This window comes from Strongyloides ratti (assembly GCF_001040885.1).
Source record: "Strongyloides ratti genome assembly S_ratti_ED321, chromosome : X".
Lineage (NCBI taxonomy): Eukaryota > Metazoa > Nematoda > Chromadorea > Rhabditida > Strongyloididae > Strongyloides > Strongyloides ratti.
Window position 1 is genome coordinate 2,177,566 of NC_037309.1, and position 18,224 is coordinate 2,195,789.

The 18,224-nt window shown below is 17.6% G+C and overlaps 5 protein-coding genes across 5 annotated transcripts; all 5 read left to right on the plus strand.

The window, feature by feature from the left end:
* Positions 1 to 902: 902 nt before the first annotated feature.
* On the plus strand, positions 903 to 1,315 carry SRAE_X000046100 (Insulin-like domain-containing protein; the record flags this gene model as incomplete). The annotated part of the gene is made up of 2 exons (XM_024644809.1): positions 903 to 1,089; positions 1,143 to 1,315. 2 exons carry the CDS (start codon positions 903 to 905, stop codon positions 1,313 to 1,315), a joined length of 360 nt encoding a protein of 119 aa, XP_024510330.1.
* Positions 1,316 to 2,421: 1,106 nt separating this feature from the next.
* Positions 2,422 to 4,183, plus strand: SRAE_X000046200 (Hypothetical protein; the record flags this gene model as incomplete). The annotated part of the gene is made up of 2 exons (XM_024644810.1): positions 2,422 to 2,671; positions 2,730 to 4,183. 2 exons carry the CDS (start codon positions 2,422 to 2,424, stop codon positions 4,181 to 4,183), a joined length of 1,704 nt encoding a protein of 567 aa, XP_024510331.1.
* Positions 4,184 to 6,645: 2,462 nt separating this feature from the next.
* Positions 6,646 to 8,646, plus strand: SRAE_X000046300 (Transforming growth factor-beta, N-terminal domain and Transforming growth factor-beta, C-terminal domain-containing protein; the record flags this gene model as incomplete). Its single annotated transcript, XM_024644811.1, has 5 exons — positions 6,646 to 6,832; positions 6,879 to 7,022; positions 7,416 to 7,483; positions 7,534 to 7,740; positions 7,804 to 8,646. The coding sequence occupies 5 exons, from the start codon at positions 6,646 to 6,648 to the stop codon at positions 8,644 to 8,646; spliced, it is 1,449 nt and encodes a 482-aa protein (XP_024510332.1).
* Positions 8,647 to 9,563: 917 nt separating this feature from the next.
* Positions 9,564 to 10,481, plus strand: SRAE_X000046400 (Ankyrin repeat and Ankyrin repeat-containing domain-containing protein; the record flags this gene model as incomplete). The annotated part of the gene is made up of 4 exons (XM_024644812.1): positions 9,564 to 9,568; positions 9,628 to 9,694; positions 9,760 to 10,166; positions 10,211 to 10,481. The coding sequence occupies 4 exons, from the start codon at positions 9,564 to 9,566 to the stop codon at positions 10,479 to 10,481; spliced, it is 750 nt and encodes a 249-aa protein (XP_024510333.1).
* A 4,951-nt stretch (positions 10,482 to 15,432) lies between these two features.
* SRAE_X000046500 (Cytidyltransferase-like domain and Rossmann-like alpha/beta/alpha sandwich fold domain-containing protein) lies at positions 15,433 to 16,008 on the plus strand (the record flags this gene model as incomplete). Its single annotated transcript, XM_024644813.1, has 2 exons — positions 15,433 to 15,493; positions 15,533 to 16,008. The coding sequence occupies 2 exons, from the start codon at positions 15,433 to 15,435 to the stop codon at positions 16,006 to 16,008; spliced, it is 537 nt and encodes a 178-aa protein (XP_024510334.1).
* Positions 16,009 to 18,224: the final 2,216 nt, after the last annotated feature.

Here is an 18,224-nt window from a genome sequence, read left to right on the forward strand (position 1 = left end):
ACATTATAATGATTCATCTTTATTTATAATATATAAACAATTTTTTTTTCTTTAAAAAAAAATGTCTATACATTAGATATTTAAGTGATTTTATTCTTTAATCTAATATATTCCTCATTACTTGTGTTAAAAAGATCTTAAAATGAAAATGAGTTATGTAATAGAAACTATCAAAGACATTTACTAATACTTTCCTTTTAATTGCGCATGTATAAGTTATTACAAAGTAATCATGTCAAGAGGAAGATTTAATACTCAATAATACAATATAATGATGCCGATCTTTCATAAGCCTATGAAAATTTTATATACACGCCTTTCATTTACACATATATTATATCAGTTATATATTTCTTCTTCTTCTTTCTCTGCCAAGAAAGAGAAATTAATTGAAAAAGTTGTAAAATAAAATTAGCTCCACCTACAATAAAAAGTCTTCATAAAGACATTTTTAATCTTATTTTCTTCATATTTATGTTTATGATACTTTATAGTAACTTGTCTTAAGAAAATACTTCAATATTCAAGTAAAATAAAAATTTTTATTATTTTATTCATTTAATACAATTCCCTCATTTTAAATATATAAAATTTATAAATAATAAAAATTTTTTTTTTGTTCTTTTTGAATTTTTTTTTTATCTAATATATATGTTTTATAATTTTAGCTACATTTCACAAAGTCAACAAATACTTTGGAGCCGTAGCCAGGCATTCAGTTTTAAAAATCGGTGTTTACAAGTGTTTCTGCAAAAAAGCAATATAAAATCATTTTTTTAATAAAAAAAAATTTGATTTAATTAAAAATTAATTATAAAAAATCATATATCTTTAAGTGTTATATATAAAAAAAAATATATTAATATTCCTGGCTACGGTTCAGTTCATTGATATATTTAAAAATGTTAAAAAATCTTTTCACAACATGTATCGTCATTTTATTTGTCATTTCAAACTTTCAAATTGATGGAAGTTATACTAGATTTGTTTACAATGATGACGTCAATGGCATAAGAGTTTGCGGTTTTCAATTGTCACAATTTTTTTCTAAATGGTGCCATAATTATAAAGTTCATTTAGAAAAAACTAGTAAGTTTTTGTTTTCATTTATTTTTTTATATTTATTTAAAAAATTTCTTTAGTTGGTGTTGAAAATACGATGAAGATGAATTATAAAAGTTTAAATAAAAAAATTGAACCAACAAATGATGAACAAAAATATTTATATGGAAAATTAACTGAATTTTGTTGCACTCATCGTTGTAATTCAACTACATTAGAAAAACTTTGTATTCCAAGACTTAATATCTTTTAACAAAATTTTTAATAAATGAATTTTAAATTTTTTTTATATAATTTTCAATTGCTGTTTTCAAGATTCAATGCAAAAATGTCAGCATATTAAATAATATATTTTATATTATTTTTAATAAATTAAGTAATATGTTTTAAATAATTTTTAATAACTTTCTTATATTTAAAATTTGTAATTTCTTTTTTATTTTAATAAATAGTCTCTTAAAATAACATGTATGTTTTATGATTATTGAAACATAAAAGATTTATTTTGATGGATTAAAATTTGTAAAACAATACATTATTATATAATATAATATAAAAAAAAATTAGTTTAAAAATCTATTTCTTTTAAAATAGGATAATTATATAGTTATAAGTACTATGATAATATATTAACATTTTTGTTTTTCAAATGTTTATTATTTATTGAAAATAACTTCTCAATAAAAAGTACTTCATCAAATATATAACTTTTAATGATTTATGAATGACAAACAGCCTTTGGCCTTCAGTCATTACTGTTGATTACACATAAATATCAGGTAATTTGTAAAAATTAATATTAAATGAAGAATTCATTTAAGGAAAGTATAATGCATTATTATTTAATTTATCAATAATATTTAATCTTCCAGTTTTAATTATAAAAGATAAATATATTATATAATTAATAACAAAAAAAAAATATTGCTAATTTGTTTTAAACATCTATGTATAAATTCACCTCATCCCGACAATCCAAAATTTTATTACTATTTGTTATTAATATAATTCTATAAGGCAGATAAATTTAATTTGATTTATTATGATAATATGTCAATAATACAATTTTTGTGATAGTTTTGGATCAAGGGTAGTTTTAGAAGAATTTGGAGAAGCTAACAACTTAAAAACGAGTTATAATTATTTATTTATATATATATATGTATATATATGTAGGTTGGGAAATATTTGAAAATATAATTAATAAAGAACTCACATTTTTATTATATTTAAAAATCTACTAAAATACATCACTTATTCCTGTGTTTGGATAAACATTTTCTATTTCTAACATTTATTTTATTAAATTTACATATATAAATATATATAAACTTTTTTTTTTCAAATAAAAAAAAAACTATGTTTGTATCTAATATTATATTACTTATATTAATATCTTATCTTCATGCAATACCACAAGATCTTTATTTAGAATTTTCAAAAGATGAAGAAAATAATCATCGATATTCAATTGATTCATTAGAGCCTGAATTAGCTATAACTATATTTTCTAATTTACCAATAAATCCACAAAAACGGACAACTGTAAGACCAATGGTTAAAAAAATTAAAAAAAAGACTAAATCATCATCAGAAATAAATTATTTAGGTATTTCATTAATTATTTTTTTTAAAAAAATTATAATTATTATTTAAATTTTTTTTAGTACGCGTTAAAAGAGATTCATTAAACGATATGACAAGTCCAGATTATGCCAATTTAAACAATGATTTTTTAAATACTGATGATATTATGTTTTCTTATGATGAAAATATTGATGAAATGAAACAAGTTAAATCTTTTGATGCAAATTTTTTACATCAAACAATTAATAAAAATGTTAAACAACAACAGGTCTTTGTTAATGATAAATCAACAATTAATAAAAAAGATAAAAAAATTGGAGATATAGAAACTGTAACTGTTATACTACCATCACAAGATATACAAATAGATAAAGAAGAAAAAAACTGGGAAAAAATAATGAATAATAATTTTGAAAAAAAAAATTCAAATGAAATGAATGATGCAAAAAATGATGAAGATAAAACTATAGATACAAATGATTTTGATGACTTTTTTGATAATACTGGTGCTTTTACTGATGATTCAGTGATTTCAACTCGTAAAAAACGTGATAATATAAATCATAATGAAATACCAAATTTTGTTCCTTACAAACGTGGTAATTTAAAAAATGGACGTAAAATTAGAATGGGATATTCAAAGATTGAGGTTGTAGAAATGACATCAAATAAACTGGATGCTACTATTAATAAAGATATAATTAAGATTAATAGTAATTTTAATCTTACAGATAATATTAAAAAAAAAGACAATAACAATAAAAATATTACAAACTTTCAAAATACAAAAGAAGTATCAGAAATGACAAATGATCAAGAAAATACTATACTTAATAAGACATCAAATATAGATAACAATAAAGAAATATCATCTTCTTTCTTAAATAATAATATAACTTTATTAGAAAATGATAAACATAAGATTTTTACTACCAAAAATGATTCATTTAATAATGACAAAAATGATGAAATTGATATAATGATTAAAGAAGATATGTTAATTATTAGTAATCAAACAATAAATAATACCAATTTGTCCAATATTAGTAAAAATAATGATTCAATTAACAATCCAAAACTTGATTCTCATAAAAGTGATGAAACCAAATTTTATTGGAAGACATTTTTTAATAATGGAACTACAAGAAAAGAAATGTTTACTGAAAACATTAATACTAATATACAATCAACAACAGCATTACCATTTTTTGATGAAAAAAATGAAAATAAGACAGAAAAATTATTATCTAATAACAATACCGAAAATTCCACAACAAATAATATTTTTATGAATGGTATTGAAAATATTGCCACATTTCCAAATGACTTCCCAAGTCAGGATGACTTTACTGAATATAACTCAGTTTATTCTGATATTGAAATCATAAAACATGAAAAACCAATACAATACAAAACATATTCAATGGATTTACCATTAGAAAAATCAACAAAAAATAAGACAAAATTATTTAAAAATAAAAAAATTATAAGAAAAATTCATAACTCACGTTCATCCTTTATACGTCCCTTCTAATTAAAAATAACATTTTAAATTTCCCAAATTAAAATATTAAAATTGCCTTTTTGTGATTATATTTGCAATAAATGATATATTTTATTTAAAAATATTTATATTAATTTTTGATTAATAATTTTAATTACTTAATATTTTTAAAACTTTATTAAATATAATTGTATAAATATTAAAATAATATCCATATATATATTATATTAATAGTCGGCATAAGGTACTTTGATTAGGTATAATTGAAACTTTCATATGTCAATTGCAATTTAAATAAACAATGAGATGTTGATAAAATTTTCTATAAGATACTTTAAAGTTCTAAAAGTTTTGCCTTCAGATTAATGGAATTGTTAAAAGAATTGTATAGAATAAATAATCCAGTAGCCAATTGTAGATCATTTATAGATGAAAAGGATAATAATTAAAAACATATAACTTATTCAAATGAAAATAATTATGCTTTGCTATTGTTATTCTTTTATAATATTTATAGTTTAATTTAGCTATCATTGATATTATTATTTATAAAATTGGTATCCTTTAATTATAAATCACTATTCAAATTTTAAATCTCTTTTTATTTTATAATTCTTTAAAAATTTTATATACCTATTTTTCTTGATTATTTTTATATTTTATGTTATATAAATATATATATATTATAATATTTATAATATTAAAAAAAAATGATAAAAATGTATTTTTATTGAAACTTTTAATATTTTTAATATGATAAGATATGTTACGAAAGATGAAAAACATAGGTTACTAAATGTGTAAACAGAAATTTTTATATAAATTTAAAGTTAGTTAATTACCTTAATTTTTTTGTTTAATATGCTTACTATTTAATCTTTTATTTATTTTCTAAAAATGACTATTGACCTCAAGTTAAATTTGAAGAATACTTTTAAAGACAGTAAGAAAGAATAATATAAGATAATATTTTAAAGTTTTATTATAATTTTTGATTGGCATATAGTAAGTGTTAACACAATAGAATAATCATCTTTATACATTTGTTGTAATAAAAATATTATTCTTCCAAGTTACCATTAATCATAGTCTTATAAAAATATTATCTTTTCTTAGATACATATAACAATAGGTAAATTACGTTTATCTACTATCAACAATCCATTAAATTTGATAGATATATATGTTAATAGTAAGTTGGCGCATCATAAATTTAACTGATTAGTGTGAAAGAAAAATTGTTAGTTAAGTATGACAATAAATTTTATACATTTTTACTTTTGTTATTTCGAGATTCTTTTAATATTTAAATATTAATTTTATGTAAAGAGTTTAAGTAAAACAATATTTATTTTAGTATAGATTAATGATTTTCCAAGATGTATGAGAGATATTTATAATAAATGAGTGGGAATGATTAAAGTAAGTGAATGATTAGATAATATGATGTTAATGTCAATTTGTAACAAAACCAGAAATCCAAGCTTAAAAACTCTGGTGAGATACTATAAAATTGAATTCTTTTAATATATATATTTATTTTTATAATTTAATTTATTTTTTTTTACCTTTTTTTTAGATTTTTTATATAATATTTTTTTTAATAACAAAAAAATATAAAAAAATATAAGTTAAGAAATATATTATTTTTTTTTTTATTTCTTTATAACTTTTAAAAAGTAATTTGATGTTACATAAGTTATGGTCATTTGCTCATTAAATGTCTTAAACATTTTTATCTTATCTTATTAACGTATAAAAATATGTGATAAATAGAAAAGTTTAAGATTTATGATAGATTACTTTTGTGAACAATAAAGATCAGTAAAATTTTTTTACTAATTATAATAAGTTTTGTAAAAGAAATGATATAAATAAAAAGATAAAAACTTTTAAAATGCAAACGGCAAACATATTTATTTTGATATACATTTTATTATCCTTAAACATATTTTTATTATCTTATTATATATATTAGTGTATATATATACTTTTAATAGAATTATTTGTCCATTTGTTTTTTCTTTTTTTTTTTTTGAAATATATTGTCTTTTTATGTTTTTTTTTTAAAAAAATGTACTAAAAAAGGTTAATATAATATGTACTCATGATTAATAAGCGGGTATTATAAATGTACTCCTGACCCATTCAAAGATACGGTAGATCAAATTTCAGCAAAAAGGCATAAGTTTTATGTCCTTCGAATTAGTCTACCTGATGTAAAGTTATTTTTACAAAGACATTTAGTATAATTAACTTGTTTAATTGCCATTGCCATATGTTTTTCAAATACTTTTTTAACTACTATTTTATTTAATTTTTTCCTGTATTTTGTGATATATACTAACCAATATAACATTTTACACTTTACACTAAATAAACATTTTTTTTTTTCTTTTCTTTACTATTATGCGAATATATTAAAATTATCTTAATTTATGTTCATTATTTTAGAAATTTTGCAATCAAAATTTTATAATAGATTTTAAAAAATGTTGTTAGCAAATATCCAACAATTATGGATAAATATCCTAATTTTTTGGATTATATTACCAGGATATACAACATCTTCAATATATAATAATTTTGAAGGAAAAGATTTGGAAAATAAAAAACATTTAAATGAAGGAATGAAAGAAACTGTTAAAGAAATGTTAAATTATAACAAATATCCACATAGTATGTTCTTATTGCTTTTTTTTTTATTAATATTTTTTTTTTTAAGATTCATCACAAAAATATTCTCGTAAAGTTACATCACCAGCAGGAAAATATATGTTAGCTTTATTTGATAAATATACAAAATCAGCTATTGCTAATTTATCATATAGTGATTCAAATATAATTCGTTCATTTAATCCAATACCTTGTAAGTTTTTTTATTAAGTGACAAATTATTATATAAAAATATTTTTAAAAAAATATATGTATATATATATAAGTGGTAACTTTTTTAAATTAGATAAATTTTTAAACTATCACTTTGTAAATTATTTCTTTTTGACAATTGTTGTAATATTAAGAAAGTAGAAACAACAAATATTTATACTATTGAAATTAATAATTCTCTTCCTGTTTACTAATAGTTGAAATTAAGTAATTACTTAAAATTTATATTAACTTTGTTATAAATGTTATATTATATATATATATAAGATAAAATAATATAACTACAATTTTGTAAATAATATTAATGAGGTAGTTAAAGTAAATTAAAACAATAGTAATTTAAATTGTATTAAATTTTTAATTATATTTTTAGATCTTAGAGATATACGTTACAAAGACTCATTAGTTTTTAATATTTCTGTTATTGATAGTTCTGAAGAGGTAAGTTTGTTAATTTTAATAGAGTAATAATTCTTTTTTAATATTTAAAGATTTTACGAGGTGATCTTTATATATATCAAAAGCATCTACCAAAAAATCTTTTTAATTATCAAATACCAGATGTAGTATCTATTGACAGTGATGGATTTGAATTAAATTTTAAAGGAAAAAAATTGGAACATAATTTATTTTTTTGGAATGTAACAATTTCTTTAAAAAATGCAAGAATTGAAAAAAATAATTTTTTAATATTTGTTGTGAGTTATATTTTTAAAATATAATATTATATATTATTTTTTTTTATTAATATTATTATTTAGTTTAAAAAAAATTCAAAATATGTACCATTAAGAAATATTATTCAATCAAATAGTCCATTTTTACTAGTTTATAGTGAATCAGATGCATCAAGAAGAGAAGCTATTGATAGACGTCTTAAAAAAATGGCTTATGAAGATAGTGAAGAAAATATAGATAATCATTTAATAAACGGTCGTGAAAAATTTAATAGAGGTAGACATTTTATGGGAAGACAAAAAAGACAAGTTGATTATATGACATACAATACACAAAATCGTGTTAACAATGAAGATTCAGTAAAGAAATATGTCAATAAATTTGTTGTTAAAGGACCTAAAATATTGAATGGTAATAGAAAAAAAAATAGAAAAGGTAAAAAACAAAAAAATAATTATGATTTACAAGATCCTATGATGGGGTTTGGAGAATACATAGATGATAATACAAAAGAAGATAATGATATTGACATATTCAATAATAACAATGACGATAATTCAAATAAACCAGCTGGATTGAAATTACTTGATGGAAGGTATTTTGATACTCAAAAATGTGGTAAAAGAACACTACAAGTAAAATTTAGTGATATTGGTTGGGGTTCAAAAGTAATTGCACCAAAAGTTTTTGAAGCAAATTATTGTTCTGGAACTTGTTCATTTCCTTTAACAAAAGATGTTCATCACTCTAATCATGCTATTATTCAATCATTACTTTATAACATGAAAATTATTCCAAGTATACCAAATGTTTGTTGTGCCCCAGAAAGTATGGATTCATTAACAATTTTATATTTTGATGAACAGGATAATGTTGTTTTAAAAACCTATCCTAAAATGAGTGTATCATCATGTTCATGTATTTGAATACAAACAAACATATATAATTTGCTATTAGAAGTATTCCTTTTAATGTAAATATATAAATACATACATTTATATATATAACATATTACGAAATGATAAGAAAAAAAAAACTTCTATCTGCAAAATGATACTTATTTAACTAATCATACAATCGTTCCACAAAAATGTAAACAAAAAAGATACACAGACACAATCTTTTTTAGTTTTTTTTTTAATAATCAAAATCAAAGAAATTACTCCCAAAAAAACTTTTATCTTATCTTTATTAAAGTAAAAATTATTATTTAGAATTGGAGGAATAAAATTAAATAAAAAATATCATATGTTTTTTTTTGTATTATTTAATATAATTTGTATATATATGTAATACAATAAAATAATTATATACAAATATAAAATTAGCATAGATATATAAAAAAAATAATTTAAGTAATAAAAAAAAACTAGTAAAAAAAGAAAGGAGCTTTAAGATTGACTTAAAAGCTTCTTATTTCATAAAGAAATATGTTTGATTTTGATGAAAGAAATCATTCTTACCGTTCTTTTGTTGATAAAATAAATTTGTTTTTAATAGAATGTCATTTTTCTTTATAGTTCATTTCATTTTATTTTATAGATTATTATTTAAACTTCGACCAGTACTCTTTTCTATTATTTATAGAAAGGTATTATGTATGTTACTAATCAAAATGAATATATTTCACAATCTACTATTGAAAAAAGAAATATTATTAAATCGAATAAAGATCCAAATAATTCAATTTCATCTTTACAGTTACATGATTTAAATGTCGCAATAAAAGCAAATCGCCAAGATTTGGTTGAATTTATACTTTGTCATAATCAAAAAATAAATTTGGATTCAAATTTAATTAGGCTACCACCTATTTGTTTGGCAGTACAAACAAAAAATATTGATGTTGTAAATTTATTATTAAAACATGGATGTGATGTTAATAAATTGTTTGTTTATGATTATAGAAGTGTTATGACTCCATTAATTTTTGCCTCAATATTTGGTGAATATTCAATAGTTCATTTACTTTTAGTATGTTTTTTTTTTTATAATTTTTTAACTATATATATATATATTTTATTAATTTATATATTTAGAAATATGGTGCTGATCCTAATATAACAGATAACTTACATCGTTCACCTTTAATACATGCAATTGAAAATCACCACTTTTCTATATGTAAAATTTTAATAGATTATAATGCAAATGTTAATTTACCAGAAAAAAATGGATATACACCTTTACATATTGCTTGTAAAGAAATAAATATCCATACAAAATTAATTAATCTTTTAATATCACATGGTGCTAATTGTGATCAACTTGATTTTATGGGAAGAACATGCATTGATATTGTTATTATGAAAGATTATTTAACAGATTACAATAATGATGAAGATCTGTCAATGGAAGAAAATAATAATAAACTTTTAGATGTCTTTGAAACACTTGAAATATTAATATCATCAATGAATCATAATAGTAAATGTAATTTATATAGGTAATTATATAAAAATTTTTTTTTTATCAGTTTAAAAATTTTAGATTAATTATAAAGAAGAAAATGTTATCTGATATTACTAATAATTATAGAGATGAGCAAAACATTTCAAGAAAAATTTTAACAAAATTTATTCTCTCATTGATAACAAAACCATTATCATTAAAAAATATATCAAAACAATCATTAAATTGTATAATAAAAAGATATTTGGAAAAAAATTCAAATGGAAGATGGAATGAATTAGAAAAGTTATATACAATCATACCACTAGAACTTATAGATTATTTAAAATACAAAGAATATTTATATTAATTTTAATATATACATTAAAGATAACTATTTAAATCACTTTTGACCAAACTTCTATCATTTTACTTATCTTTTATAAATATTTACATGATGAGTTTTGATGAACTTAATCAATCAAAATCAACATTATATTATCTATAACATTCATTTTTTCTTATATTATATATAATTTTACTACCAAATTTCAAATATAAATTTAAAAATTCCAAATAAATAAAAATGTTAGTTATAAAAATATAAAACAATTGCTTAAATATTGGTATAAATATTATTTGTCTAACCAAAAGGTTAACTCTTTAGAATTAAATATTTTTTATTTCTTTTAGATAATGAATTTTTTAAAAATTTTTAATTATATTTATTCTTTATTTTCAATCTTTTTTATTCCAATAAAATTTTTTTTTTTAGAAATTTAACTTATATAAAAGAAAATTAATGTTAAAATTTATCAAAATATAAAATCACACATGTATTAAAATTTATAATTACATTTAATAAAATTAAATGAATTTTACATATTCAATCTAACAAATGTAAAAAATTTAATTTAATGTTTGATTTTATTTTAGTAGCTTTTAAATATTTTATCTTTGAAGTAAAAAAAAACCGGTTAACAAAATAATTCTCATTACTATTTAATTATTTTTTTTTTATGACTGATATTATGTGATTAAGATAATTTTACTTTTGTCAATACAATTAAGGAAAACATTTTAAATATTTCATTTTATTAGAACTTTTATTTTTAGTTTCTTTCACTATTCATAGCAATTTAAAATTTTATTAATTAAAAAATATAATATTTTTAAAAAAAAAAAGTAAAATTAGAAAATTAGTAATATTTTAAAAATAATAAATTATTAATAGAACAAATTTTTTTATGATAAATACATATTGTATAATATGTAACGATTATAAATAATATAAAAAAATATTAATATTTGTAATTCTAATATAAAAATGAATAAATTTTTTAAGAAACATTTTCCCTTAAGAAAGTATGCTTTTACAGAATTATATTTAATAATTTATTTCTACGTAATATACTTTTTAAAAATTTTTTTTTATTTTTTTGAAAATTTAAATTATTGTTACTTTTTTTAAATAATATATTAACATTTGTTCTTTTAAATATTATTAATTATTTAATGTTTTTAGTAAAACAATAAATTTTTTTGATATAATTGTTATGGTGAATAATAATTTGTATATAATTTAATACAATATACCCAGTCTATTTAAAAAAGATGAGTTCAAAAATTGTTCTTTGAATGTTTTATTTTTTAATATAACGTTGTTAGGAAAAATAAAATGAAATCATTTATAATAATTATTGAAATATTTATACTAAAACAAAATAAATTTTGGTTTATTTAAAATCATATGATAAATTAATTGATATACTTTGAATGCATAGATTTTAATTTGAACATAAATTTATAAGAAATAACAAAAAAATGGTGCAAATTAATAATTATTTAATTAATTAAAATTTACACTTATTTTTTAACTTAATTTTCTTTTCTACCTTTTAAATAAAATGACGACAAAAATAATGTCTTCTTATTAATTTGATGGTTTATACAATATGATGCTATTCAAATAAATTATCAATTCTCGATGTCTTTACTCATTGATTAATAAAATTTATTACTGTATAATCGGACAAACTTTTAATATCTTAATTTATTTATTTATATTACTTCAACTATTAATCGTTATGTTATTATTATTAGTATTATTTTATTATATTTTTTTTTATTCAAATTACATTATATGTAAAAATATTTCAAAACTAATTATTCAATAATTTTATATATATTTTTTGTATATAATGTTAATAACAATTTTTAACATATTAATGCCAATTATATTTTCTTTAGTCTAAATAAGAAGTTAGAAATAAATATATTTACTGATAAAATTTTAACATTCATTAAAACTAAGTGATATTATCAATAAAATGAAAAGATTATTTTATACATTAATGTAAGTATTTACTTGAACATTTGATAAAAGTGTTTAATAATTAGATTGTATTTTTTTATAATTACTAATTTACTTTATCAAAAAACTTTAAAAATATTATTGATACTAAAAATAGACTTGTCTTTTATAGAAATTTACAAATTTATACAAATATGTTTATTTTTTAAACTAACAATTTATTTATATTTATCATATTAACCAATTTTGATATAAATTAAAATATTATTTATTTAGTTGAACATTAATTTATGATATAATTGATTATAAATGTTAAGTTAACGTCTGCGTAAATACTATAACAAAAGTTTATTAAATTTATCTAAAATGATATTTCACAATCTTTTTGTCTGTAAGATTTTTTATTTAAAATTTTATTTCAATTTGATTAAATGATCCTATTTACTTTTTATAACCATTTATTATACTAAATAATTTTAAATATTAAAACATTTAATATTTATTTTAATAAATTATTATAATAATTTATTTCTATTTATAGTAAAAATGTTAATTTTATTCAGTTATATATTATGTTCTTTTTTTTTTTTTAAAAAATACAATAAGCTAGAGGACAAATTATATAAAATTTTCATTTAAAAGTATAAAAAAAACTGTGCTAATATTTTTTTTTAAAAAATAATTTTCATAATTTTTAAAATATATTCATTATATAATTAATTTATATAGTTATCTCATATTGATAAACAAATTATAAATTATTTTAACAAATTTTTTTTAATATTATAATTGGTAAATTTGATTAATTAATGTAAATTTTTTGAAAATTATTCAATAATTATATTGTTAATTAATGAAAATTATACATTAATGGTCATTGAAAAAGTAGTAGAATTTAACAATTTATTTATATTTTTACTATATAAAAAGTTTGATATGATAAAACAGTATTTTACAGGAAAGAGTTTACTAAAAATTTTTGACTTTATAAACTGTTTTAAAATTTTAACGTTAAAATTTTTCTTTTTGGTTATCCTTATTATATTTTATTTTTTAAATTTTAAATGTTTCAATAAATCAAAATTGTCCAAAATTATGTACAAATTTTATTTGATATTCTTATATATTTTTATAATTATGTTAATTTATGACTTTAAGTTATTCATTTTAGTATATTACTAACTACCATAAATATTCTAATAGTCATACATAAATAATTTAAAATTTATTTTAATTATCTGTTTAAATATAATATATTTTGTAAGCATACAATATTAATTAAAACATGTAAATTGTAATAATTTTAAACTTGAAATTCTTTTTATAATTATAGTAAGATATTTATAGTTCATTAAAAAGTAATATTTCAAAAAATTTTAAAAGTAAAAATAAAGTGCAAATTCTAAATACGATAAAAATAGATATACATTTTTAATTCATAAAATATCATTTAAAAATTGAATAAATATTGGTTTCATTTTAGTATTATAATGAGGAATATTTGCTGTTTGTAAGAATAATTATTTGTTTTTTTGTAGAATCTTAAAATGACCATGAACCATTTTTTTTCAATTACATTTTATGTATTATATCTATTATTATTTTAATTACCATTATTAGATATAAAAAAAATTTTTTATAATCATAAAATGAACAAAAGAAAAGTTAAATGTAATAAAACAAATATTTTTTTTTAATTTTTATTTAATTTAACGTTAAAATTATCATTGATTCAATAATTTATAAGTTTAAGTTCATGTGAGTATTTAAAGTTAAATTTAGACATATTGTAAATTAATTTATTAAAAGTTAATCTATATTTATATCTCTAAAAAAATCTATTTTAATAGAATTGTATACAAAACTAAAAAGTATATAAAAATTTATGTAAATGGATATTTGAATAATGAAATATAAATTTTCAATTGTTTTCAATGTTCAAAAAAACATTGGTTGATTAAAAATACTTTTAATTATTTAACAAGTTCATTGAATTTTTATATTAATAGAACAAAATATTTCATCACATCGTATTAAATTTTAATTTAAAAAAATAAATTTGATAGGAAGTTAATAAAATAATCAAAAACTACTTTTAAGAATATTTAAAATTTTAAAACATAATATAAAATTTATGAAATATTAATTTCTAAAAATAATTATATGTGAATAAATTATTTGACAAAGATATTTTTACCAAATTTTTAGTTATTTTTTAAATTTAAAAATATATTAAATTTTTCTTATATTATAATAAAAATTTTATTTTATCATGATAAAAAACAATAATTTGAATAAACATAAAAATGGTTTAAATTTTAATTTAAAAAAAAATGTGTTTTTGTTTATATACTTTTCATTTAGTTTTATAATTAAGAAAAAAAAAATGAAAATTCTTAATATTATTTATTAATATTATTGATAAAATTGTGCTTTTATAATGTAAATCAAGTTTACAATTTGATGTTTAGTTAAATAATAAAATTTTAATCAAATTTATCTAAAATGTGTATAATTATAAAAAAATCAACTAGAAAGATTAGTATATTTATTAATTTTTTTGTTAATTTATCAGTACTTTTGATTAATTCAAAGGTTTCTTTTTTTATACAAAATATTTTTGGAATTTGTTTGAATAAAATAATTTTTACTTGTAAAAAAAAATGAAAGTTTTTTTATTTAAAATTGTAATAATTTAAACAAATGTATTATTATACTATTATTGATAATATAATGTTAACTTTTTTCTATCTCAAAAATTAAATTAAATGAGAATTTATTTATTATTTCATTAATTAAGAATTTTACAACTTTTTACTTTAATTAAAAGTAGTAATAAAGAAAATTAAATTTTTTTTAAAAATAATATATATATTTATTTATAATAATTTTATTATAGTAAAAAAAATTTTTAAATAGTTTGCTTTTTAATTTTTTAAAAATATTTACGTAAATTACACAAAGTTTAAAAATCTTTATAGTAAAATTTATAAGTTTCTTTTAAGATATGATGATTGGAAAAGAATTTATTCCTCAAAAAGTTATTATTAAAAAAAATGGTGTTCTAGGTAATTTTAATATATAAAGATATTATAATATTTAAATAGAGTTTGATAGCATTAAAAGGCAACCAAAAATATATGCTGATGGAGTTTTTGACTTATTTCATATTGGGCACGCAAAACTTTTTGAACAAATAAAAAAAATGGTTCCTAATTGTATTTTGATTGTTGGTGTTGTAACAGATGAAGATTCATATAAAAATAAAGGATCATATCCTATAATGAATCATCTTGAAAGATGTGAAGTTGTTCGTTCTTGTAAATTTGTTGATGAGTTAATTATGAATCCACCATTTTATCCAACAATTGAATTTATTAATCACCATGAAATCGATATTGTTGCTCATGACAATATTCCGTATCCAGTTGTTGGCATGGAAGATTGTTATAAACCATTCAAAGAGGCAAATAGATTTTTACCAACTCAACGGGAAAATTTTGTTTCATCAACTGACATTGTCAAAAGAATTTTAAATAATTATGATTCATTTGTTAAAATGGAAAAATTTCAAAATATTTAATTATTAAATTATTATTAACATTTTATTTTTTTTTTAAATTATTAAATTTAATCTTTTAAAATATTTTTTTTTGTTTTACATTAATATGATACAATTTAATTCAGTGGCTCGTTATAAAAATAATATATCTTATTCTCAATGCAACAATTTAAAAAAATATTGTTTTCTATATATGCTATTACATTTGACATGATTTATTTTTATTTTGTGTTTTGCCGTTTTTTTTATAAAATATTTTTTTAAGATTGATTTGAAAAAAAAAAATGAAAAAAGTTTTTAACATTTTACAAATATATTATCCATTAATTTATAAATAACAATAATTTGTTTTAATATTGTCATTATGAATTATTTTTAAAGCTACATTTATATATGCCCTAATTTTGCTAATTTTTCAAATTGTAGAAATTAAAAATGATAGTTGTTTCTAAATATTAAACGTGGTGTATTAAATATTGTCAATGAAGAAAAAAGGTTGCAAATTATTTTAAAATTTATAAAGATAAACGTAGGCTCTTATGTGATAAATATGGAATATTTTATTAAAGAAAAATATAAGAAATATAATTATAATTTTATTTAAATAATATTTTTATATTTTAAAGCTCTGATTTCACTTATAAATGTTTATTAGTTTTTAAAACAAATAGCTTTTTCAATTTTAAAATTATTCTTGACTCTTATCCTTTATATATAATTCATTTTAATCTTTTATATGATTATTCAAATAGTTTAAAACAATTTTGAAAGATCATTAGACGTTGAACGTTTAATGGTTATTATATAATATCTTAAACTATTTAATATATTATATTTATCTTTTATTATTTACCAAAACGTGGATTAAAATTTTTTCTTATTTACATATCTTTTATAAAAAAAAAATTATATCTTAAAAGATAATGAAACTATATTATGGGTTTTAAAAATTTTTTTTAACCTTATTTTAGTATAAAATGTTATTCCCAAAATAGTCCTTAACAAAGAATGTGGGAGAATAATTAATTTAAATAACTTGATAAAGAAACAAATGTTGAATGTGCATAAACAATGCTTAACAATTTTTCATAATGTATATATATGTTTATAAGTATATATATGTATATATTTCTTATTTTAAAAATTTTATGCTATTTGACCTAAGGATAACTATCATTTATTAACTAACACTGATATTAATATGAATTGAATATAACATAAATAAATATTAATATTATTATTATTATTATTATTATTGTTATTTTAAAATAATGGAAAAAAAAATTATATGTAAAAATATTTAATAGTAGTAAAAAAAAATTATAATGTCTATTTTTGTGTTTTTATTTTTTTTTTGTTTTGTTTTTTTAAATAATTAACATATAAACATTTTTTTTTTTTAAATAAGCTAATATATAATTTCTTCGACAATTAAAGATGCTAAAATTTTTATTACAAATTTTTTAAAAATTTATTTAAAAATAAAGTTTTTATTAAAAAGTTCTCATTAAATTATCAACTATCATTTTAAAAGGATATATTTTATGATAGAAAACCAAAAAGCTAAAATATTCTTTGGTTGATATATGAAATATTTAAGATAACCTACTCAAAGTATAATTTTATTTTAACAGATACAATATATCTTTATTTGATAATTTAATGTGTTTAATAAAGTATATTTAAATACATCATTTTATAACTATCTTTAAGGTAATTTTTCTATTTATATATTTAAATGGCATATATATATATATCTTTCTATATATATATATGTATAGAATATTTATTTATTTATTAATAAAAATAAAAAAATTTTATAATTATAAAATAGTATTATTATTTTTATATATTAATTAACATAATATATAAAATAGTATTAGCAGTTATCTTCTATCCAGTATAAAGTAATTTATCATCCAGATTTTGAATTAATGAGAATACCGAGTTGTAGTATATTTTTGATAACTCATTTTACTGTTATATATCTTATTCTCAATTATCACTAAAATATTGTGACAGTGATAGTCGAAGTCCAAATATATATATATATATATATATATATATATATTTATATATGTAATAAACATAAAGAAGGTCCCTCTTCAATAGAAAAAGTATAAGTCGCTAGAGAATAAAGATCTCTTATAACAATTATTATTTTCTTTTTTCTATTTTACTACAATATTTTATTGTTCTTCATAACTGAAATAAATATGAATATTATAAAAGTTTTT